The 22,088-nt window shown below is 35.3% G+C and overlaps 2 protein-coding genes across 9 annotated transcripts in view; both read right to left on the bottom strand.

Moving 5' to 3' along the window:
• ptbp1b (polypyrimidine tract binding protein 1b) overlaps window positions 1-13,150 on the bottom strand; it is a 21,502-nt gene extending 8,352 nt beyond the window's left edge. For 2 of the 8 annotated variants that reach the window (XR_012386703.1, XM_009305880.3), the window contains exons 1-12: window positions 13,038-13,074; window positions 12,517-12,567; window positions 11,167-11,197; window positions 9,045-9,106; window positions 7,321-7,381; window positions 7,051-7,223; window positions 5,801-5,947; window positions 4,828-4,983; window positions 1,242-1,352; window positions 924-1,101; window positions 767-844; window positions 521-666 (exon numbers count right to left, since the gene is read on the bottom strand). Coding sequence is in view for 4 of the 8 variants with exons in the window: in XM_009305880.3 (XP_009304155.1) it covers window positions 521-666; window positions 767-844; window positions 924-1,101; window positions 1,242-1,352; window positions 4,828-4,983; window positions 5,801-5,947; window positions 7,051-7,223; window positions 7,321-7,333 (1,002 nt within the window). In the remaining 4 variants the exon portion in view is untranslated. 8 annotated transcript variants of the gene reach the window in all.
• A 2,032-nt stretch (window positions 13,151-15,182) lies between these two features.
• Window positions 15,183-22,004, bottom strand: si:ch211-262i1.5. The gene is made up of 3 exons (XM_021479951.3): window positions 21,339-22,004; window positions 16,247-16,376; window positions 15,183-16,109 (listed from the first exon to the last, which is right to left on the bottom strand). The coding sequence occupies exons 1-3, from the start codon at window positions 21,917-21,919 to the stop codon at window positions 15,363-15,365; spliced, it is 1,458 nt and encodes a 485-aa protein (XP_021335626.1). The 5' UTR covers window positions 21,920-22,004; the 3' UTR covers window positions 15,183-15,362.
• Between the last annotated feature and the right edge of the window lie 84 nt (window positions 22,005-22,088).

The raw sequence follows: 22,088 nt of genomic DNA, 5'->3' as shown, positions 1-22,088 counted from the left end.
CAGGGAGGGAGAGAAATAAAAGAAAGGAGGTAAAAAAACAAGGTCAGTATACATAAAGAAATACAAAATTATAGTGCTAAAGTTAACAAAGAAGCTTTACCAGCAAAACAAGCTAATCTTTAGCAATTAGTTACTGTCGTAAACAATGGACATGTGTAAATGTGCTTTCTGATGGTGTTTTACACAACTGTACAAAAAGATTAAATCTAAACATGCCAACAGAAAGAACATTTCACACTTTTACTCTGATATAATATTTTAAAGGAGATGAGTGGAATGTAGAGTAAAGCAGCAACATATTTATATAGAAGCAACAAGGGTGAAGAAGCTCAACTCAATGGCATCTTTTTTAATGAAACCTAAGGATGTTAGAGGAGGAAATGACACAATGCACTGTAGAAAGGATGGGGACACTTAAGCAACTATCTTTTGCATCTGTGCATACTAATTCTTGAATTAAATGTATAAGAAATAATTCTGAGCTTGCTTGACGACTTAAATCAGAGACAGAACTGCTAACCTCAGGGTTCAGGTTGCTGACCAGCATAACGCAATGTGTGCCAGTGAGGGTTGGAAAACCCAGTCTACTTGCAGCTGCCGCAGCCGCTGCTGCCCCGGGAATGGTCAGTGAGGCGAGAGCTCCAGGAACACCAGGTATTGTCAATCCTGATTAAGACAATGTCATTCATATAACACATCTCAAAACAGTAGACTTCAGGTAAACTTGTAATTGAAAATGCATTCGGCTAAGGCTGTGTCATCTTACCAGCCTGCTGAATAGCAAAAGCTGGAGGGAAGGCATGTGCGCTTGCGTATGGTGCAGCAGAGATGATCCCAGGAGCAGCTGAAAAAAACAAGCCCTTTTAGACTTTCTAAAAAAGAAAGATATAGATCATGCTGGGTGAAAAGTAACACTGTTGTACCAAAGGCTGCAGCCACAGCGTGATGTTCAAGTGCAGGCTGGCTGTCCCCTGTGGGCAGGTCAGGGCGAGTGTAGTCACGGCTCTTGTCATTATTGTATTTGACGTTTAAGCTGGTAAGTTTGGAAAAGCTGATTCGCAGGGTGCAGCAGCCATTGTAGATGTTCTGGCCATCTAGAGCCTGAGGAAAGAAAGATGGTGCCACAAACATCAAGCCGAGATCCAGACATTCACGGTCTCTCAATATGCCAGCTTCCATTGCATTAAACTAAGTTTAATAGCGATCATGACAGATGGTGGCTGATAGATGGCGCTACTCACCAGCTTGGCATGTTGTGCAGTCAGACCATCTGTGAACTGGAGGAGAGCTTGAAATTGATTGTTTTTGGTAAACGTGATCACTTTCAGCACTGTGCCAAACTTGGAGAAAATCTGTTGAGGAACCAAACACGTTTTAACATCTAACAATCATACCTGTCAACTGCTGAAGGGATAGTTCACCCAGATGTTAAAATTGACTTACTGATTACTTACTGTTAAGTCAGTCCTAAATTTTAGATTGATCATTAAAACACAGATTACATATTGTAACAACTCCTGAAATGTTTCTATTCCCAACAGAAAGACTAAGCAATTTATTGCTCCTCTGCAGCACAAAATGTTGTGTTTCCCAAAACCAAACAGGGGTGCGTAAAATAGGATACTAAAGTACTTTTACTGAATTAATTAGTATTTTGTGGGATGCAGAATTTTGTACTATACAAATTACCTGAATATAGATCTGAAGAAGAACAGTACTTTTACACCCCACAATTTGATTTGAAATGAAAGTACTCATATTTTTACCTTTCATTTTATCTTGTGTGCCTGACATGACATTTTTTTTCAGAAATTCACCTAAATATCTAAAGCAGCACATTGATGTACCAAAATGTGCAGAGCTTTTTACAAAAATATGGCCCGTTTCCACTGAGTAGTTTGGTGCAGTACAGTGCGGTACGCTTTTATGGCCGTTTCCCCTGTCAAAAGGTACCTAAAAAAAAAAAATACCGTACCATTTTTTGGTCACTCTTTCAAAAGGCTACAGAGCACGAGAAAGGGTACCAAAAGGTGGAGCTCCATGCGCAGCTAAACACTGATTGGTTACAGAAAAACGTCACTCACTCGTGAAGCTATCCAGAATTTTTTAAAAAAAGGAACCGACATGCTTTAAATACACAGATGAGACATTACATTATAATACTATATGCATAAAATAACGATCCATGGTCAACCAGAGCTCAAACAAACCTTGTGGTGGTCTTGAAGTACAGCCACAATGCCAAGAAGAACAAAATCTCCCTTGCCCAGTTTTAGTTTAAAAAAGGCTGTCTAAAAGTGCAAGCTGTTTCGCTTTCTCCAGGGAGTTTGCGATGGCGTCTATATTTGAATTAAGGAACTTCTTGAGCTGATGATAATAACGTTCACGTGATTTTAGAAGTGCTTTCGACATCTGATCCTTTCAGAAAAGAAAAGGACAAACCCAAGAGTGAAGTGGAAAAAAACAAAGGACAAATCCGACAAAACATGAGTAAATTGTTTCAGCAACCTGAATTATGAACAAACTGCCATGTTTATTACCGCCTTTTGGAATATTATGAACTGGGAATGACGAAATTACATTCTAAAAAGAGGCTACATGTGCTGGTGAAAATTAATGACACATTTAAAAGAGTTTTGCACTAAATCTGCGCTACACATTGAGTGTTATTTTAGAACCCAAATAAGGAGTAAATGCATGCTGTGTGTAGTTTTTCTGTAATTGGTAACATTGGAGACTGTAAGGGTCTGTATGTGTTCATATATGTTGTATTTATTTATTTCATCTAATTGCAGACATTACAGTAGGCTATTTTACACTGATCTTAGGGCTGCTCCATTTTGGGAAAAATCATAATCACAATTATTTTGGTCATAATTGTAATCATGATTATTCCAAACGATTTTTAGTTGAAGTAAAAATTATTAGCACTCCTGAGAATTTTTTAAAAATAAATATTTCCCAAATGATGTTTAACAGAGCAAGGAATTTTAATAGTATTTCCTCTAATATTTTTCTTCTGGAGAAAGGCTTATTTGTTTTGATTTGGCTAGAATAAAAGCAAATTTAAATATTTTGAAACCTCTATTAAGGTCAATATTATTAGCCCCTTTAGGCAATACATATTTTTGATTGTCTGCAGAAGAAACTACTGTTATATAATGACTTGCCTAATTACCCTAATTAAGCTTTTGAATCACACTTTGAATTTGAATGTTTGTATTCAAAAAAATATCTACGAAAATATTATGAGCTGTCATCATAGCAAAGATAAAATTAATCGGTTATTAGAAATGAATGATTTAAACTATTATGTTTAGAAATCTTCTTTCCATTAAACAGAAATTGGGGGAAAAAGGTTGTTAATATTCAGAAGGGCTAATAATTCGGACTTCAACTGCATATATTATTTTCCTCCCTGCAAAGGAAAGAGAAATAAATACAATAGAATAAAAATATGAAACAAACTTTGCTATTAGCACCTTCACCGTAAGAAAAACACTTTAGCTACAAAAGTCTTCAGTCAAGAGCAAAGAGGGATTTTCTCGTTGTTTTATTAATCATGATAAAACAGGCGGCAGCTGTGCTCTGTCACTTTAATGGTTTCGCTTTCACGTGTCTTGATTCTCAACTCGTTTGTTTATCACAAAATGAAAGTTAATATGAATAATCACTAAATGCGTTTTGACACGTATTTGAACATTAAAGCGCTCACGCTAATGACTTTAGATGTGTGTGCTCTCTGCTCGTCACAATGTGCGAATGAGACCAAGTGCAGACCGCATGCTTCTGACTGTCTGCGCGCCGTACACACATGCACATAAGCGGTCTTTCGCGCTTTTAAGAGCAACAAGTGAGGAGAACTGGACAGGGGGCGGTGAATAATGGAATAATCGTTTATCTCGATTAATGGTTTTTCATAATCGTTAGAAGCCATAATCAAAATCGGATTTTTGATTAAATGCACAGCCCTAACTGATCTGCAGTTATAATGAAATTATGCTCATAGATAAGTTAGTAATGAACACTTAAACAAAAGTATTTATGTGTATAAAAGCATTTGTTTTGTGAGAAATGCTTCTCATATAATATGTGAACGACCCATAGAGCTTTACTTTGTCATTTCCTCGAGGGAGAATGACGTTGACGGAAACTTTCTGTCGTACACCATGCCCACCAAAAGAGTACCCTTGGTACTCTTTAGGCAGTGGAAATGCAAGCCTCATAAAGGTGACACGTACCGACCTGTACTGTACCAGTCAGTGGAAACCGTTATTAGGTATTGATTTTCTACAGTGGAGTTGGTGTTTATACATTCCATTTCTCCTAGAAGCTCCAGAAGTCTCTTGCTTATTCATAGTGGCTCCCTGAAGCGGAAATCCCTGAATTCCGGAAATCATGGAGCCAAGAGAGAGAATGCTCATGGGAGCATATTACTTCTAATGACATAGTAAGCCTTAAATTACATAAATGGTGCAGTAAAGTTACCTCTAGTGCAAATTGTCAGAGTAAAAAAGGTTTTGGCAGGTTGGGATGTCTTTGTTTAACGTGCCTATGCCATTATATGCCCTTTTCTGGGCCTGGTGTTAAAAAAAAAAAAAAAAAAAGCTTTTATTACAGTAATAAGGATGTTTTCAGCTATATGTACAGGATATCCTTTTAGTACAATGAAAAATAGACTGCTCAAATCATGACCCCTTTAAAATTGTGTAGGATTGTCTTACAAGTTTAATGAAAAAGGAAATTGATTGATGACATAACATTTTTTTTGGGGTGGGGGGTGGGGGGGTGAACTATCCATTTAGGTAAGAAAGAAACAGCATATACCTGGTGCAAGACATCCAAGGTCACGGGGTAGAAAAGATTTTCAACGATGACCCTCAGAACAGGACTGGGGCCAGTCATACCAGATGGGTCAACACCACCTAGAGTCAAGCTACCTGTCTGGACAGCATTCACTGCCTGCAAAGCTGCCTGGGCCCTCTGTAGAAAAACACACATTATTAAATTAAAATATTATTAAATCATTATTCAATTATATATAAAAAAAAAGAAATCCATATCTATATGCACATTTTTATGTCTGACAATATAAGAAACTTGCAGATGGCTTATGTTAAACGCAGAGTAAACTAAAAATAAAATTATGTCATTATTTAGAAATCCTTAACTTGTTTCAGACATTCATGAGTTTCCTTCTTCTGTTAAACACAAAAGAAGAGATTTTAAAAAAAGTTGAAAACTAGTATCCATTGACTTCCTTAGTATTTGTTTTTTTCCTGCTATGGAAGTCAATGCTTGCAGGTTTACAGCTTACTTCAAATTATTTTCTGTAGTGTTTAACAGAAGAAAGAAACTCAAAGGTTTGAACCCACTTCAGGGTGAGTACATTTTCAATTTTTTTGAACTATCCCTTTAAACAAAACTTGGTATAAACAGTGTTTGCTATGTTTGTCCTTACTAAAACAGAACGAAGCAAGGCAAAATTAAGCAATCCTGAGAATGAGCAATGATGGGGTGCAGCTGTGGAATTTACTGCTACAGGCCTTTAGCTGCACATAAACTGTTTTTAGAAAAGAAAAACAGGCAATGTGGAAAATGCAGCCACAGAAAACAGGATGTGTAGGAGAGAACCAAACAGATCGCGTAATCAGATCAATCATACGACAAATACAAATGGCTTCATGTAAAAATATTTACAAATGACTCAGTGTCAGAAGTTTGGGAACGAAGCTTCACAAAGTTTGCGAACGTGGTGCATGTGGGGAATGGTTGCTGACTATGAATGTAAAGCACATACCACTTGGTTTGGTGAATTGTCTGTTTTCAGCTCTTTGTGGTTGGAGTATTGCATGAAGATGGGATGATTTCTGATGACAGGTGTTACAGAGGAGTAGTAAGTAACCATCGTCTGAGCTGCTTCTTCAGAATTCATTTCCAAAAATGCCTGTGCAAAAATGGAGATTATGCAGTTGTTGCCTTGAGTCAAACAATTTGTTGCACAGGCTAACAAATACAAACATTTCTAGCTAAACAAGATGGATTTTGACTACACTACCAAGTTTTGCTGATTCTACTTAAGATTTTCTTTTTATTATTTGTTTGGTTCTCAATAAACATTTCCTTTCATAATAATTCAGATATAGTCAGTCCCTTGTTAGTCAGGTAACATTTCTAGGCTCTTTTCATTGTCAACTATGAAAAAAATATATATTATATAAAATGCTTATGATAAACCACTGTGAGTTTACCTGTACACTGTTCAGCAGCGCGTCAGATTTGAGTCCTCATTTTATAAATAGCTCAAGCACTCAAATCCGTAAGTGTTCTTTCATATCATCACGATTGTAATATAGTCCAATGTGTAAACAAAGCTGTTTTAGCTGCAGTTTGCAATTCTTCCTTCGGATAGTAGCAATTTTTTTCTATAATTGTTTGGTACGTCTTTGGGACAAAGGCAGCAATAAATGGTTAAGTTTTAAATAAAAGTGAAACCATCAAATCGCGTGACTCCCTTTATGTTTACAAATACACGCACACCTGCTTAGAGCTCATTTATGGTTGATGATTTTCATACATGTATACATGCATACACACTACGATTTATCCACTTGTTAAAGTTGTGATGTATAGAATACTGTTACCGGGTCCAAGCCGATACTCATTTGAATTGAGAAATGTTTGTTTATGACTATTTTTCAATCAAATTTTAGATTAAAATCAATTTTATATGAAATCATGGTGTACACAACATTCTCTGAACTTGCTGCATCACAAACACCAATATTTTAACAATTTCTAAAAAAGTTATTACTTTCTGGCCATTGGATATTAGACATGGATAAATATGATGATTTTCAAAAGTAATACAGTACTTTATAAACATTTATTGTTACTATATAATACTGCACATAGCATTTATATAGCACATGGACCTGGAAGCCACTTCACATGACGTCACATTTAACAAGCGAAGAGTAGACAGCTTCTTAGCGTCAACCTTCTCCAACTCTGCACTAATGCCAAGACAATCAAAAGCAGAATAGATACCTGGTTCTTTCCCTTCAGCATAAGCAGATTGGTCACTTTCCCAAATGGGAGACCAAGGGCAATGACCTCTGCTTCGTTGATGTCATTGGGCAGCTTGCGAACATGTATAACTCTGGACGGGACGGCAGGACTTCTAATGTCACCTTTGAATTTCTTGCTGTCGTTGCCGTTGGCTGCATGAAAAGCAGATGATCAAGATGGAAAAATAATCTACACTTGAGAAAAAAAAAAAAAAGAAAAAACAACAACAACACTTGAAAAGACACATACCTGCTGAGCTCATGATATAAGGCCCACTGGTAACACAGGAGAACAATTCGTCAGATCCTCTCTGGAAAAAAAATTCTAAATCAAACTGTGTCCAGTAACATGTCAAGTTTACATAGCCACTACTGAGGTTTACTAACTTACAAAGAGGACTCTTGAAAATGGTAGATCATAAGATACAAACAGCCTTTAGCCTAAATGGCAACAAGTAGTAAAGAAAGGAGATCCAAATAAGGACAAATTTACATCTGAAGGCATGAAATGGACAAATGTTACATTCAGTCTTGCTGTGCAAACATCACTGCCTAAAGGCTGGGTGGGGTCAGAGATCAACCACAAAACATCCCCCACCAGAAACCTATGAAGGAAGATTTCAGGAAACCACAGAAAAGGGTCAGCTTTAGATTTTTCAGGTCACCAAACAAAAGAAATGAGTGGTCAGACAAAATCTTGGATTTGCTCTTTTGCACTTTACTTGGAGAATCTCCACATGAAATACCAGGGTACTTACACAGCTAAAACACTGCGCACAAAAATAATAAAAACTACAAATTTCTGTCCTCTTTAATTTAGCAAAAGCTAATGATTGTTAAGACTATCATTATTCAAAGTACATAAAAAAAACTAACAGAAGCAAAGTAACAAAAGGTTGTATCAACCAATATAGACAATATTCTTACTGTCTAATAAAAATGCACACGACTAAAAGTAACCGAAAATAATATATTCAGCAAAACTCCAAAAGCGCAAGCAACCACACTGGCCTGTGCACCACATATTAAAATTCCACAGTCAAACGTCTCAATGAGAACCACATGTAAAGCAGAGGGGGGTGGCTACACAACAGGCATTTGGTACAACACAGTAAGCTTAGAAATAAACGTTTAAAGGGTGACTGCAAACAAAGCTATTCATAGACATATCTATCTTAAAAAAAAAAAAACATGTTTTTGTAAGGATGTTACCATGAACAGTCTTGTGCAAAACCAAACTACAGTACTGATTCTATGAATGGCACATTTCTTTTTATTATTTAACAACAATAAAACACGATATACAAGTAAATGTGGCATGACTTATCTGGAGCGCTGTAACACTATCAGATACTTTTTTTGTCATTTTCCCCCCTTGTTACTTTTATGCGATCATTTTGATAACGTGCGGTAAGAGTGTGGAACATATTTACATATTTATGTAAATGGGCTTTTTAGCAGCATGTGAACTGTCAGAATGTTCACTAATAGTAAACTGCTGCCTGAATATATATAACTTATTTTTAGCCCCATCATGTAGAGAACAGAAATGAACTTCATAGTAAGTGTACAGATACCTTGATGACAACATTTTCTGTTTGTAGTTTTGAAATGTTTTCCCATAGTCTAATGGTTCAAATTAATTTGCATTTTTAGCAGTGTTTGGTATTAGACCACACCCGCCATGAGGTCTGCATTACAGTGTAGAGCAGAGGCTTTCTATTTTGAGATCCACTTTTCTGCAAACTTTAGATTCAACCTGGATCAAACTCACCTGCAACTTTCTAGCAATCATGAAGATTATTGATTAGCTTGTTCAGGTGTTTAATTGAGTAAAACTTTGCAGGTATGTTAATCAAGGGGCTGAGCTGAGAACTACTCGAAGAGGGTTTGAACAAGATGCAGTCAGTTACTCATATGCACAGTCATACTAACTATAAGTTGTAAACAACATGGACTCAATGAGTAACTTACTAGTGAATATGTTGTTCAGCCCATCAAACCATGGAAAAAGCAAAAGCCATATACAGAAGGACCTAGTAAGCATAAAAGGATGCATCATTTTGTAAAAACTATATTCAATAGGTGGTAAAGGAAGAGTATTTATTATTATACAAGCTTAATATTTCACCAGTTTCTAAATGGTCTGTCTCTAAAATTGAGGGGGACGACCCCCCCGGACGAATATTTAACAAACTGTAACAAACAAACATGTTGGGGGTGTGACATAAAAGGAAATAGATTACAGGGTGTGAAGCTCAGAGGAGGGGCTAAGACTGCAACAATTCACAACAACAAAAAAATGAGGCCGTTGCCACAGCAGCTCTGATTGTAATGCACTCACCATGGAGACCTTGTGCCTGCTCTGCAGGTAACTGAAACCCAACCCAGAATTGAATACACAAGAATCCATTATCTCTAACGCCCAGGTGTGCCTTCCCCCACAATTACGGTTCAAACTTGAGCCATTACCACACTAACCATACAGGTTAGAGTACAAGTCCAGACAGTGTTTAGATTAATTTACATAAAACACCAACTGAATAGTAATGGTTTTCAAGAGACCCTAAATATGCATTAAAGCACTTTATGACAAGTAACTCATACAAATGAAATGTCAAAATGAATTATTATTAAGCTACAACGTGCTGGGATTCATGTAAATTGCCGTAATCAGCACCTGCAACCCCCAAGCTTTCCACTAGAATTCTTTACTAAACACGTGGAAAAAGAAAAAAAAAAGACTGATAGCATCAAGTGAGCCCCCATGTAACCCATTAACCCCTCCCCCAGCCATCTTCCCTCTGATCAGCACTGCTGAACAAACACAAGAGCTACATGTGTGTTGAGTGATGAGGCAAACATATTTGCATTTGATGAATGGACTGCATTCATCTCATCATATCAAGAGCCAAATCCAATCTCTGAGGAATGTCTCTGAAATGGGTTCAATAATTGGACTTAGGTAGAAACCTCACTAAAACAATAAAATGCTTGTTACCTGTGTTAAAGACAAATACAGTGGTCGAAGATCACCAAAACAACTGCTCTAAAAAAATAATTGATTTTATTGTCCAGTTTATGGCAAAGTGGGTACAAAAAATAAATAAATAAAACTGACAAGCATGTTCCATGATGTACTGTATAGTTACGCCCAGACACTTGGCACATTATGCTGTGATCGCAGTTTAATTTCTGTGATAGCAGTTAATTAAAACACTATATTGTATCACTTTCATTTTAATGTTCTGTATTATGAATGATCGGTGCACATTATTTCAATGTCTTTCATTAAATAGTGTACTTTTAAATGTAACAAGCACACAATGCAATGCAATACCTTTTTCACAATTGAATTTATAACCAATCAATAAAATCTGACCTTATGCCAATCTTTTATCATTCAATTTTCAGCTTCTCACAAAAATAGATTACAAAAGGCAATTAATACAAAAATTTTGAACCCAAAACTAGGAAACATTTCAAACAACTTCACAATTAAATTTCCATTTTCCTGTATCTGATCAGCCCCAGATAAATGCAGTTTCTGTAGGTTTCATGATACACTGGATACCGTTCGACTTAAAGCATTTAAGAAACTAACCTAAATGAACATCATGAATCAGCCTTTTGTTCCACATCCTGTGGGTCCCTCCTCACTAGCCACATACCACAGGAAATAATCTTTAATGAGAGCTTGAGCGAGAGTATTCACATTGCGGCCTTGTGTAAGCTGATCCAGGCAGCATGTTAGGGATTTCTTAACTATGCATTTCACAACAGCCCTTTATTATGACAAATTACACAGCAGCATTAGTTTTTAATATTTTTGTAGGTTATTCATACAAATACAGAGAAAACACAATGTATTGTGGTATAGCACAATTCTAAAGGACTTGTTCCAACATATATTTGATTCCCTTTGAAATGATTCACCTTTTTGCGAGGATGAATCATGACAGCACAAGTCACAAGGCTGTGCGAGTTCTCAATACACACAGTCTACTCTTATGACACAGAGTTCATCTGCTCTTATTGAACCAAGCTAAGCTGTATTATATGACAGTGATTGAAAAACTAAAACTAAAATTCTTACCTTTGTACCAACTGCAATATCATGAACAACGCTGTAAAAGAAAACAGAAATAGAATGAAAAAAATCAGGGACGGAAAACAAAAACAAATATTTAACTAGAGAAGAAGGAACTAATCTGACCCCATGCGTTTGTCTGAAAATAGTTCCAATGAAACAAAAGGCAAAGAAAAAATATTTCATGCAAAGTATGAAATTAATTTTTAGAGTCAAACCATTAAGCAAATCAAAAAGTGAAACATTTGTCCTGACTATAAATAAGTGGGATCAATGAGTATAATTTGCACATTTTAGTTAGAGGTATTTCCCATAAAAGGAATAAGCAGATTTTGACGAGACTGCATGTTATCTATTTTGTTCCCACAAATCTCCCTTAGAGCAAGAAATATGAGTGGTATTTTGGGTCAGTCTATGGTTGAATATTAACCCCCACATCCTGTTTCACATGAACTCAAACTAAACGCAATACCAGAATCTCTCCTCTTGCTTAGAGCTTCAAAATGTCCTCATCTCAAAATGGAACAGCTTGAAAGCTTTCATGTTTGAAACAATGAATATAAAAAGAGAATAACGGAGTCAAAACAAATCCTAAATACATTTTCCCCAAGAGGAAAAACTTTCATGCAAATAGGTGTTAGAGCTCAAACAAGAAGCAAAGAGTCTTTTCTTTTTTGCAAAATACCTGGGGTGTGGTTTCAGTTTTTGTGTATCATCTTACATGCTGCATGTCATGCATGTCTGTCTGGTTTAATCCAGGTCTAATCAAACAGACTCATCAGTCAACGCGGAGACCCACATAGCATAGTAACCACAGTTTCGGCCATAGTTACAAAAGCAATTGTTGTTACTGCTACCTATGTAGTAGCCACAACTAGGTTCTGGTTACCAAATAGGGAAAGAATGAGGAACTCTAAAAACATTGTTTTTTTTCTTTTCTTTACAAAATAGTGTTAAATAATGATGCCAAAAGATGTTGACTGAAATAGAGCATACTATTTTTTGTAAACTATTTTATTTAGGCATAGCTGTTTTTGGCACTCAAAACAAATACTACATAAATAGAAATCAATAAATAAATATAAACAAATTTGCTAAATAAAATAATAAACTTCCAGTGCTTTAAAATAAGCCATGATACCATGGACTATCTTTACTGGAAACTGCAGAACTGTGTTTTGGTGGAAACTATGGCAACCAAGATGATTTTTCTTTAACACAAAAAAAAAATAAAAAAAAAATATATATATATATATATATATATATATATATATATATATATATATATATATATAGGACGAAAATGAAGGGAAAAAAACATACAATTCTGGTCTGTAAAATTTCAGAAGGACTTACTCTAATTCTGCATAACTTGATCCCATAGGATACAATTCAGTCTCTAGGCGGCTGCACAAGGAAAAAAGACGTCAATTACATAATTTATTTTGATTCTTACTAACTTTACATATATGTTGGGTGGTTACGAATAAAGTAACATAGCTTTTAATTGCGTGTTTCCCCTTTTTTATAAGAGCTAAATAATGTTGTTCTTTTTACTCAAACTTTAATCCTACACGATGCAACAAGTCCTTTCAGTGAGTATATTACTAAAATTACAGATGAAATACACAATCCTACAAACAAAACAGTTAAACGTGAAAATGTATCCAAGGAAATATCTTCCCTCGCCTCGGGCACAAAACCGATAGATTTATTAAATAAGCATTTGTTTAATCGCAACTGATGATGGGAGCGCGCACGCTGTCCAATCATACAAAATACATTGCCATTAATAAACGTACGGTTTAATTCATGTAATGTTCATTCCCAGGTCAGCCACGCTTGTTTTCCATTCATAATAATGTAGCATCACTTACCCGTCCATTGCACACCGAGGAACAACAGCTCTGATCCGCAACTTTGTTGCTTGGCTGAGTTTTCTTAAAGCGCTACAAAATGGCGGAACGCGTTGAGTGCAGCCTCAGCGGTGAGCTCAATAATTGGTCAACTCTGAAAAACTGTGGGAGTATCAGACACGAGGAAAACGGTGATTGGATAAGACGAGTTGAAAGCAAAGGGCGGTTACAGTTGAGAAGAGAGAAACTGCGTGTTTCGCATCCTGGTATTGTTCTGCCTGTATGAAGAAAGGAATGGTCAAGTAACTTCTAAAGCAGTTTTTTTTCTGAATCAATGAATTAACATATTATTTTGTTCATTTAATGTTAACTTCTCCCGATTGAATAAATTAATTATTTTAGTTGATATAGCTGTATTAAATTAGTATTTGATCATTTTGTTCACGCTTTTAAAGTCAAAATAAATCGTGGACTGTATTATAGACAACAACAGTGGAAGAAAGATAACATGACCAGTTGCATTAATATTTCAGGCTGCATTGTAAAGAAATGCATTATGTCTAGGGCTTTGATTACTGTTTTTTGATTACCTAAACATAAACGATGTTGGTGAACATATTGTAAATTAATCAAATCAGTTAAGGTTTTATAATCACTTTCACTGGCCAAAGCAAACCTATGATGAAACAAGGATATTGGGGAAAAGCAAGTTTGGAAAGTAAAAAAAAAGTAGCCCTTTTTGTTCTTACACATTGTAGACACAATTTCTTGATCAGACCTTAATTTAGTTGGATTGCTGTTAGTTAGATTTAAGTGCTTCTGGCATCAAAGTCTCCATGATCTCCTTGATGTCTAAAACTGTGGAGTGGCATTGTCTTTTGAAGGGAGCCTTTGCTGTGTTTTACTCTGTACACAGAGCAACACTGAAAGAAGCAAATAAACATTATGCATTCAAGAAAATGGAAAAGTCTTATATTAAAATTTTACATTTTCGTTTTTTTAGAAATGTTGGTGATATGGCTGCCTGAGTGATCTAAAATGAGTTTTATTTTACATGTACAAAGGGGTTAACAAGCTTTAAATGACTTGTTCAGAAGGACTACGGGAAAGAAGATCTTTGGAATCAGGTATCATCATTAATAATTACCAGTTTGTCACACTCAGGAAATTAGTTTTACCCTGTGCTCAGACAAACACACCTGCTTAAACCTGAATAATAGATGCAGGACGCAACAGAAACTGAGGCTCATTGTCTCCATGGTAGCCGACTAAAAGCATCAGATGATCTGGTCAGGTAAATAATAGGCCACAGCAGGTGGAGCAAGAATTTAGGCCTAAAATGAGAACATACGTTAAAGAATATAAACCAAAACGTTTTTTTTAAGCAATTTTGTAAAATAAATGAATGATGCAGTGGCAACCACAGTACAATAGCAGGAAGCTCACTACACACCAGCTAGGTGGAGAGCAGAGACAACGAGAGATAACTTAAAGGATGGAGATTATGAGAAGGGTATGATGGTTGGAATTTGACCAGGACACCTGGGTTACTCGTTTACAAAAAGTGCCATGGGATTTTGAATGATCCCCAGTCAGTCAGGACTTCAGTTTAATGCGTCATCTGATGGATAGTATAGTGATACACTGAAGCATTAAGACCTACACGATGAAGCACATTACTGTAACTGTGGGTTTCCTCCGTGGTTTCCGCCGGATACTCCAGTTTACCCCACAGTCTAAAGACATGTAGTATAGGTGAATTGAATAAGCTAAATTGGCCATAGGTGGTTTATTCCGCTGTGGTGAGCCCTGATTAATAAAGAGACAAAGCAGAAAATGAAACGAATTAATGAAATTGGCCGTAGAGTATGTGTGTAAATGCAAGTGTGTATGGGTGTTTCTCAGTGTTGGATTGCAGCTGGAAGAGCATCCTCTGTGTAAAACATATGCTAGATAATTTGGCGGTTTATTCCGCTGTGGCGACCCCTGATTAATAAAGGAACTAAGCTGAAAAGAAAATGAATGAATGTTTCCATCGCTGTGGGCTAAATGTTATTTATACCCATTGACTTAGTTTTTTCCCATTATGAAAGTCAATGAGTCCTAGTAACCAGCATTCTTCAAAATATCTTCATTTCTGTTCAATAGAAGAAAGCAGCTTTTAAATTTTAAAATCACAAAAGTTTTTATTTTTTTTTGCATGAACTATCCCTTTAACAGAAATGGCATCTAAGCACAAATTTATATCTCTACAAAAATGTTGTACAAATGTATTTTATTTTACCTTTACACTGATGCTATTCTTGATCGTACAAAAAAACAGTGATTGTTCCATCTAGCCTTTAATCATGTCCATCTTTTTAACAAAGGACCATCCTGGTAGTTTATAAAAAGGCAAGCTACTATGTATAGCCGGTTGATGGTCCTTGTGCTGGTAAAAGGCATGACTGAATCAAGAAGCTTGTGCTGCTTCACCCTGCAGATGAGATGCTCAATGTGGACCCTCAGTTGAGCAATGGACTGAGTGTCACCCATCTTTCCCACATCCTCATCAGCCTCCATCAGTTCTCTCTTGACTGGATAAGCTGGTCTGTAAACTGTGCATAGTATAGAGTCATCTACAAGAAAATCTTTGTTAACCATGATGGCCATTTCAGGTTTCAGGTACAACACAATCCCAGACTTCTTAAGAACCTCATTGTCACTGACCGACCCTGCATACAAAGATGACACAAAAGTGACTGCACCATGTGGTGCCATGCCAATTAACCCCTTGAAGGTGCAATCGTACCCTTCATCTGGGAACAGGTCAGATGATTGTATTCGGCAACAAAGCTCTATACAGTCAATTATCACTTGTGTGTCTGGGTAGTCTTGGAATTCCTTTGGCATTTGAGCCTTGACCGCCTCCTTGGACATCCAAATGTGCACTGATCCAAGAATTGTGTACAGAAAATTGGCCCAGGTTGAAATGATTTGACTCACGGTGGACTGATGGACATTGAATCTGTGGGCTAGATCCCTCTTTGTCAGTCCAACAGAGAGATGGACCATGAAGAGGAAAAACTCATCTATAGGCAGCAAGAACTGAACCTGTTAAAATAAAATAAAAAATAAAAATAATAATAATTTAGGTACATGACATTTTCTTGCCTACAAAATGCAAATAATGTTGCATTTAATAGGGAACATATAATGTAATATTAATTTATATAAAAAAATGTATTTACAGATGCCTTGTCTGTTGCTTGAACATCACACTTTGTTGTATCTGCCCTGGCTCTGGTTACGCGAAACATGTTGTGGGAAGCAGGCTGAATGATTCTCCAGAACGCCATCAAGTGGTTGTAAGTTGCAAATCTACATGAGATTTTGGACACGTTGGAGATCAACACATGTAAAACACAGAAATCTCTGTGAGAAGTTAAAACAAAAAAACATACTTTTATAAAATAAAGATACTTTTACAGCAACAATTGCATTTAAGTACCACAATTTACATACATTTTTGATCATAACCACTACATAAAAATGTTATGGCTGACATTTTACGTATTTATTTCTATAGTCTATGTTAGGTAAGGTAGGTGAGACTTTAGCCATTTTCAAGACAAATGCATCTTGTTTTTATCAAATCTTGTCTAAAACTTTCAGTTTATATACTTTCATACATGTATATATTATTCTGCTGTATTGTTTAAAACTCTTGAGTTTAATAGTTTCAATTGTCCAAGCCATTTTCAATCTTTTTGTCATCATTTACATCACTAACACTATTTTCTGCTCTTATCTACAAAAAATGCAAAAGCACTTTACATTCTCTATCTATTGTATCTCTAATCTATATAGATTAGTGCGCACGCACGAACGCATGCACGCATGCACAGACGCACGCACACAGGGTTTAATTTCATTATACCACTCCTTCTGGAAAAGGGTTCATGGATAACAGTTTCATGTTGTCCTTCAAAACACATTGCTAAATAAACTAAAATCATATTTGGAGAAAAAAGCTGATGAAAAACAGACAATCCTGAAATTGCCTCTAGAGTCCAGACTGGAATTGGCCAAATAGACAGAAGCTGAATAGACGGAAAAATATAGCAGCTAAATAACTCTGGGTAGTGCTTTCAAAGTAATTTTTCTCAGTAAATTGTGTTGTTAAAATGAACCCAATATAATTATAACAAATGAGGAATAGTTAACTATTTGGAAAACACAGATGATCACAATTAATTCAGATTAATGGAGGGGATTTGTTTGGAAAAAAAATTGATCAGGTTCTTAATTACACCTAAAATAAAATACTTTTAAACTAGAGATAAAAATAATGGGGCATGCTGGAGAAAATGTGGAAATGTATTGGCTGATCATTTCCACATGTTTTGGAATTGTGATATTATACACACCTATTGGCAAGATTTGAATAAATAGATAAATGCAATTATTGGATTGAATATGGAATGGAATTTTAAAACTATGTACCTGGAAATTTACTTTTCAAAAATACCAAAAAATGATGCATGTCCTCTTAATACGCTACTAACGACTAACAAAAAGGTCAATACAAAGAAATGGCTCAAGAAATCTGTAGGTGAATGGCAAGATATTGTAAAAGAGGTGTTTGATATGGAAGTACTGACACTTTCCTTGAGACAACAAGCCAGTAATATTTCTGCATACTGGGGTAAATGGTGGAGAAGAAATGTAATGTTTACATTTTTTTGTGGTGCTATATATATATATATATATATATATATATATATATATATATATATATATATATATATATATATATATATATATATATATATATACAGTTGAAGCCAGAATTATTAGCCACCTTTGAATATATACTGTATATATATTTTTTTCGTTTTTAAAAATTTCCGTCAATGATGTTTAACAGAGCAAGGAAATTTTCACAGTATGTCTGATAATATTTTAGCGTCTGGAGAAAGTCTAATGTTTTCATTTCGGCTACAATAAAAGCACTTTTAATTTTTAAAAACACATTTTAGGGACAAAATTATTAGCCCCTTTAAGCAATTTTTTTTATTGTCTACAGAACAAACCATAATTATACAATAACTTGCCTAATTACCCTAATCTGCCTAGTTAACCTAATTAACCTTTAAATGTCACTTTAGGCTGTATAGAAGATTCTTGAAAGTATCTAGTAAAATATTATTTACTGTAATCATGGCAAAGATAAAATAAATCATTTATTAGAAATGAGTTACTAAAACTATGCTTATTATTATTATGCTTAGAAATGTGTTGAAAAAAAAACCTCTCTCTGTTAATCAGAAATTGGGGGGAAAAAATATACAAAGGGGCTAATAATTCTGACTTCAAGCTCCATATATATATATATATATATATATATATATATATATATATATATATATATATATATATATATATATGTGAGCAATATCACACTCGTAGCAGTGCGATATGGCTGTATATCGGCACTGGTGGGAGGCGTGTCTTAGTGCCCCCACCAGTGCCGATATACAGCCATATCGCACTGCTACGAGTGTGATATTGCATTTATACAACAGTTTGACGGCATAATTGTGTATATAAAAACAAAATCAAACATGGAGAGTCTCAAAAACCCTTTTGTATGAGGAACTACTTTCTTCCGGATTCAAATCATAAGCTGACAGTTAAACAGAGAGTGTATCTTTTAAACTTTAGATCTGTAGTGTCTGCCTTTTGCTGGCTGTATGTGGGCGGAGCAATACACAAAGGGTAAAGAGGCTGTAGGAGTTCTGATTAGGGATGCTCAAAATAATCGGTTAACCGTTAACCGAAAGGGTGCGTTTGTGACCGATTAATGCTATTTGTTAAACGATTAAAATTATTATTTTATATATTTTTAGTTTGACTGCATAAGGGGCCGATTGAATGCGCCTTTGTGTTAAAGAGGGGCATTTTTTGCACGCGGCTCATCCCAGAGCAGCAGTTTGTGTTGTCAAGACAACCACAGAGAACTTTTAAAGAGCTTGATTTCCGCTAAATTCATTCTTCCATGGCGGGGAACAAAATGCATCCCGCCATGGCTACATACCCATTCAAATCATTCAGTTATTGTTGTTGTTGTTTTTAATAGCGGATTATAATCGCACCAAAATTTATTAAAAGGTAAGTGGATTATAACAGTGCAAACTTTTCTGTAACCGTATAGTGCTGTGCGCTATCTGTTTAATCCTTTGGCGTTACGTGCTGGCTGACTGACTGACAGGTGCGCGATGCGAGAGGCCAGCAAACACGCAGAAGCTTTCAGTTAAGATGAACACAGTTTCTATAGTTATACTTTATTTAAAGATAAAGTATGACTCTGTATATCTCTGTAATCACTCTATCTTGTTGGAGTTTATAGCCATTTCGCTTTACTTCAGGACGCATTAATGCCGCTTTGAAGGTCTAATCGCTGTTTTAAGTTATCCAGAGCTGTATGAATGTACAAATCCTGAAAATCACAATAATATTAAATATTAAAATTTATCAACATATACAGCAACACTTTTGCACAATCGATACCCAGCTGATTCAGTCATTTCATAAGAGGACCGCGATTCTTCTCTTCTTTTTTTCTTGTCAACATAAAGGCAGTGAGGCGCCTCTCGTTTTTGGAATGAAAAAAGCATGTTAGCTGTGGTCGGCCACTTGTTTTACTGCAAGACATACTTAACTTTGCGGGACGATAACGTATAACCCGTGGCTACAGACACATTTGCCATAGAAGCAAAATGGAAGAAGAATATTGCTGTTTGAAACAGACGTGTTGATGCCAAAAAAAGCGTTGATGTTGACCTGGATCTGCGTCATAAACGCAACAAATAGGCTTTACTTTTTATTGTACAGCTTATAAAGCATGTATGCACATTAATGCAATATCATATTTAAACAACAAAACTGTTTACAAAAAGTCCACATATGTGCGCGTTGTTGTCTTTTCATCACGCAGCGCATGCACTTGAACCGCGATGGAGAGAAAGGAAACCATACATCAGGACATATTCTTTAAAATAATGATTTATATTAAAAATGTAAAAAGGTTTTGTGATTATAATAATAACAGCGGGGCATTAAATAAATGCATATTTTCCGTGGAGCGAGCAATTTGAGGAAGTCTGCTTTTTTTATTTGACGGAAGAAAAAAACATATGATTGGAAAAAAAACACCCTATGCTGGTTATTAAAAAGAATCAGTCAGTATTTTCGTTTTGTAATATAAATTAATTATTTAAGTGAAAATAATTTAGGGCAGTCCTATTTATTTTATTCATTTTATTTAGTTTATTCTGTTCTTCTGTGCTAAACACTGCATGTGCGTGAAAATGCTCTGTTGTTGTGTTCTGTTATTAATATGCTAGCATATAAAAATAAATCAGTATTTTAAAATACAATATTTAATTTGTCGGACACAAAATAGTCACGTCAATTTGTTTAATATAGAATTAATAGTAATTTGAACAGTTAACCGTTAATAACCGATTAATGAACGGCGGTTGTCGGTTAGCAAAATTAACCGAAATGAGCATCCCTAGTTCTGATATTGCAGAATATCGCACAGCTATCAGCCAATCAGATTTGAGAACCAGACAGAACTGTTGTGTGTCTATATATATATATATATATATATATATATATATATATATATATATGGAGCTTGTTGATCTTTGATACGCAACCCTTAACAAAATGTTATATAGCAACGTTCTATTAACCATAAATATGTAGGTAAATAAGATTGTATTTAGTGACCTTTGACACTTGTTGTCTTTTTGTTTTCATGTTCCTTTGAAAATGTTTTGTTTTGTTCTGAACTGTTTTGTTCGGAACACTATGTATTGTTCATCCAATATTTTATTCAAATGTACATCCTTTGAATAAAAACATTGGCCCTATTTACATCTATTGCCTTTCTTTAAATCTTTAAATAAATAAATAAATAAATAAGCAAGCAATTTAAAAAAATGTGTTGTTACTAATTTTGTATAGGCCTACATTTAAACCCCAAAACAAATAAGACCTAAATAAGTTTTAAATATGGAAATATATTAATTACTGGGCAAAAGTCTTGGAACATCAAAAAATTTTGTTAAGAATTAAGTACAATTAATTAGACTTAAAATATAAAGTAAAATATTAACTTTTATAAAAAGCATATATAATTACAGTTGTATGTACACTACAAGTAAAAAAAAAAAAAAAATATATATATATATATATATATATATATATATATATATATATATATATATATATATATATATATAACATATGCATTTAAATTTAAGCTCTTACCTAGTGTAAAACCTTATGTCATCGTCAGATGCTGCAAATCGCCCCAAACAAAATCTCTGATTGACAGAAAACTCTGCAACCTTTCTCTTCAGGACCTCCACTTCATTTCGGAGATCATCAGTCGGATCCACAACCTCATCATTTTGGACTCGAGATGTGCAATAGTAATTATGGTCCTCATGCTGGAAGTCCATAGGCACAAGTTCTTCTTCCTGATCAGAGGAGGAGGAAGCTTTTTTCTCCCATAGTCTAAAGCGCTTTTGGCCTGAAGTGGAATCGTTGTTCCACCTGAACAATGTGGGTACAGCACCCTTCTTCAGCAGTCTGCGTGCTGTAGGATACGACGGCTCAATAAAATCATCATTTGTGAAGTGTCGGCTACAAACTCTTACATGAGGGCTGACTTCAAAAGTCTTTCGCCGGATATTGTGAAGCCACATCTTTCGTGTTGCTCTGTCCAAAGGTAATTTATGGAAACTGATCACAGAATTAAACCTTGATGAAATTTTACAAAACGGGACACAGCAATACCGAGAATATACACATTCACGACGCAGGTATTTAAAACTTATTGAATTCATAACTATTTAATATATGGCCTATTTATTAAAAAAAAAAAAACTTTGACTAACCATCAGACGCACAACGGAAACTCACATGAACACTGAGATTCTAGCGGAAATACGTCGATGTTAGCCGTACGAGCCGTATCCATATGGCAAGACGTTGTAGCATTAAATGCCCCTCACT

The sequence above is a fragment of the Danio rerio genome, chromosome 11 (assembly GCF_049306965.1).
Source record: "Danio rerio strain Tuebingen ecotype United States chromosome 11, GRCz12tu, whole genome shotgun sequence".
Classification (NCBI taxonomy): domain Eukaryota; kingdom Metazoa; phylum Chordata; class Actinopteri; order Cypriniformes; family Danionidae; genus Danio; species Danio rerio.
This window is presented reverse-complemented; position numbering and strand designations above follow the sequence as displayed.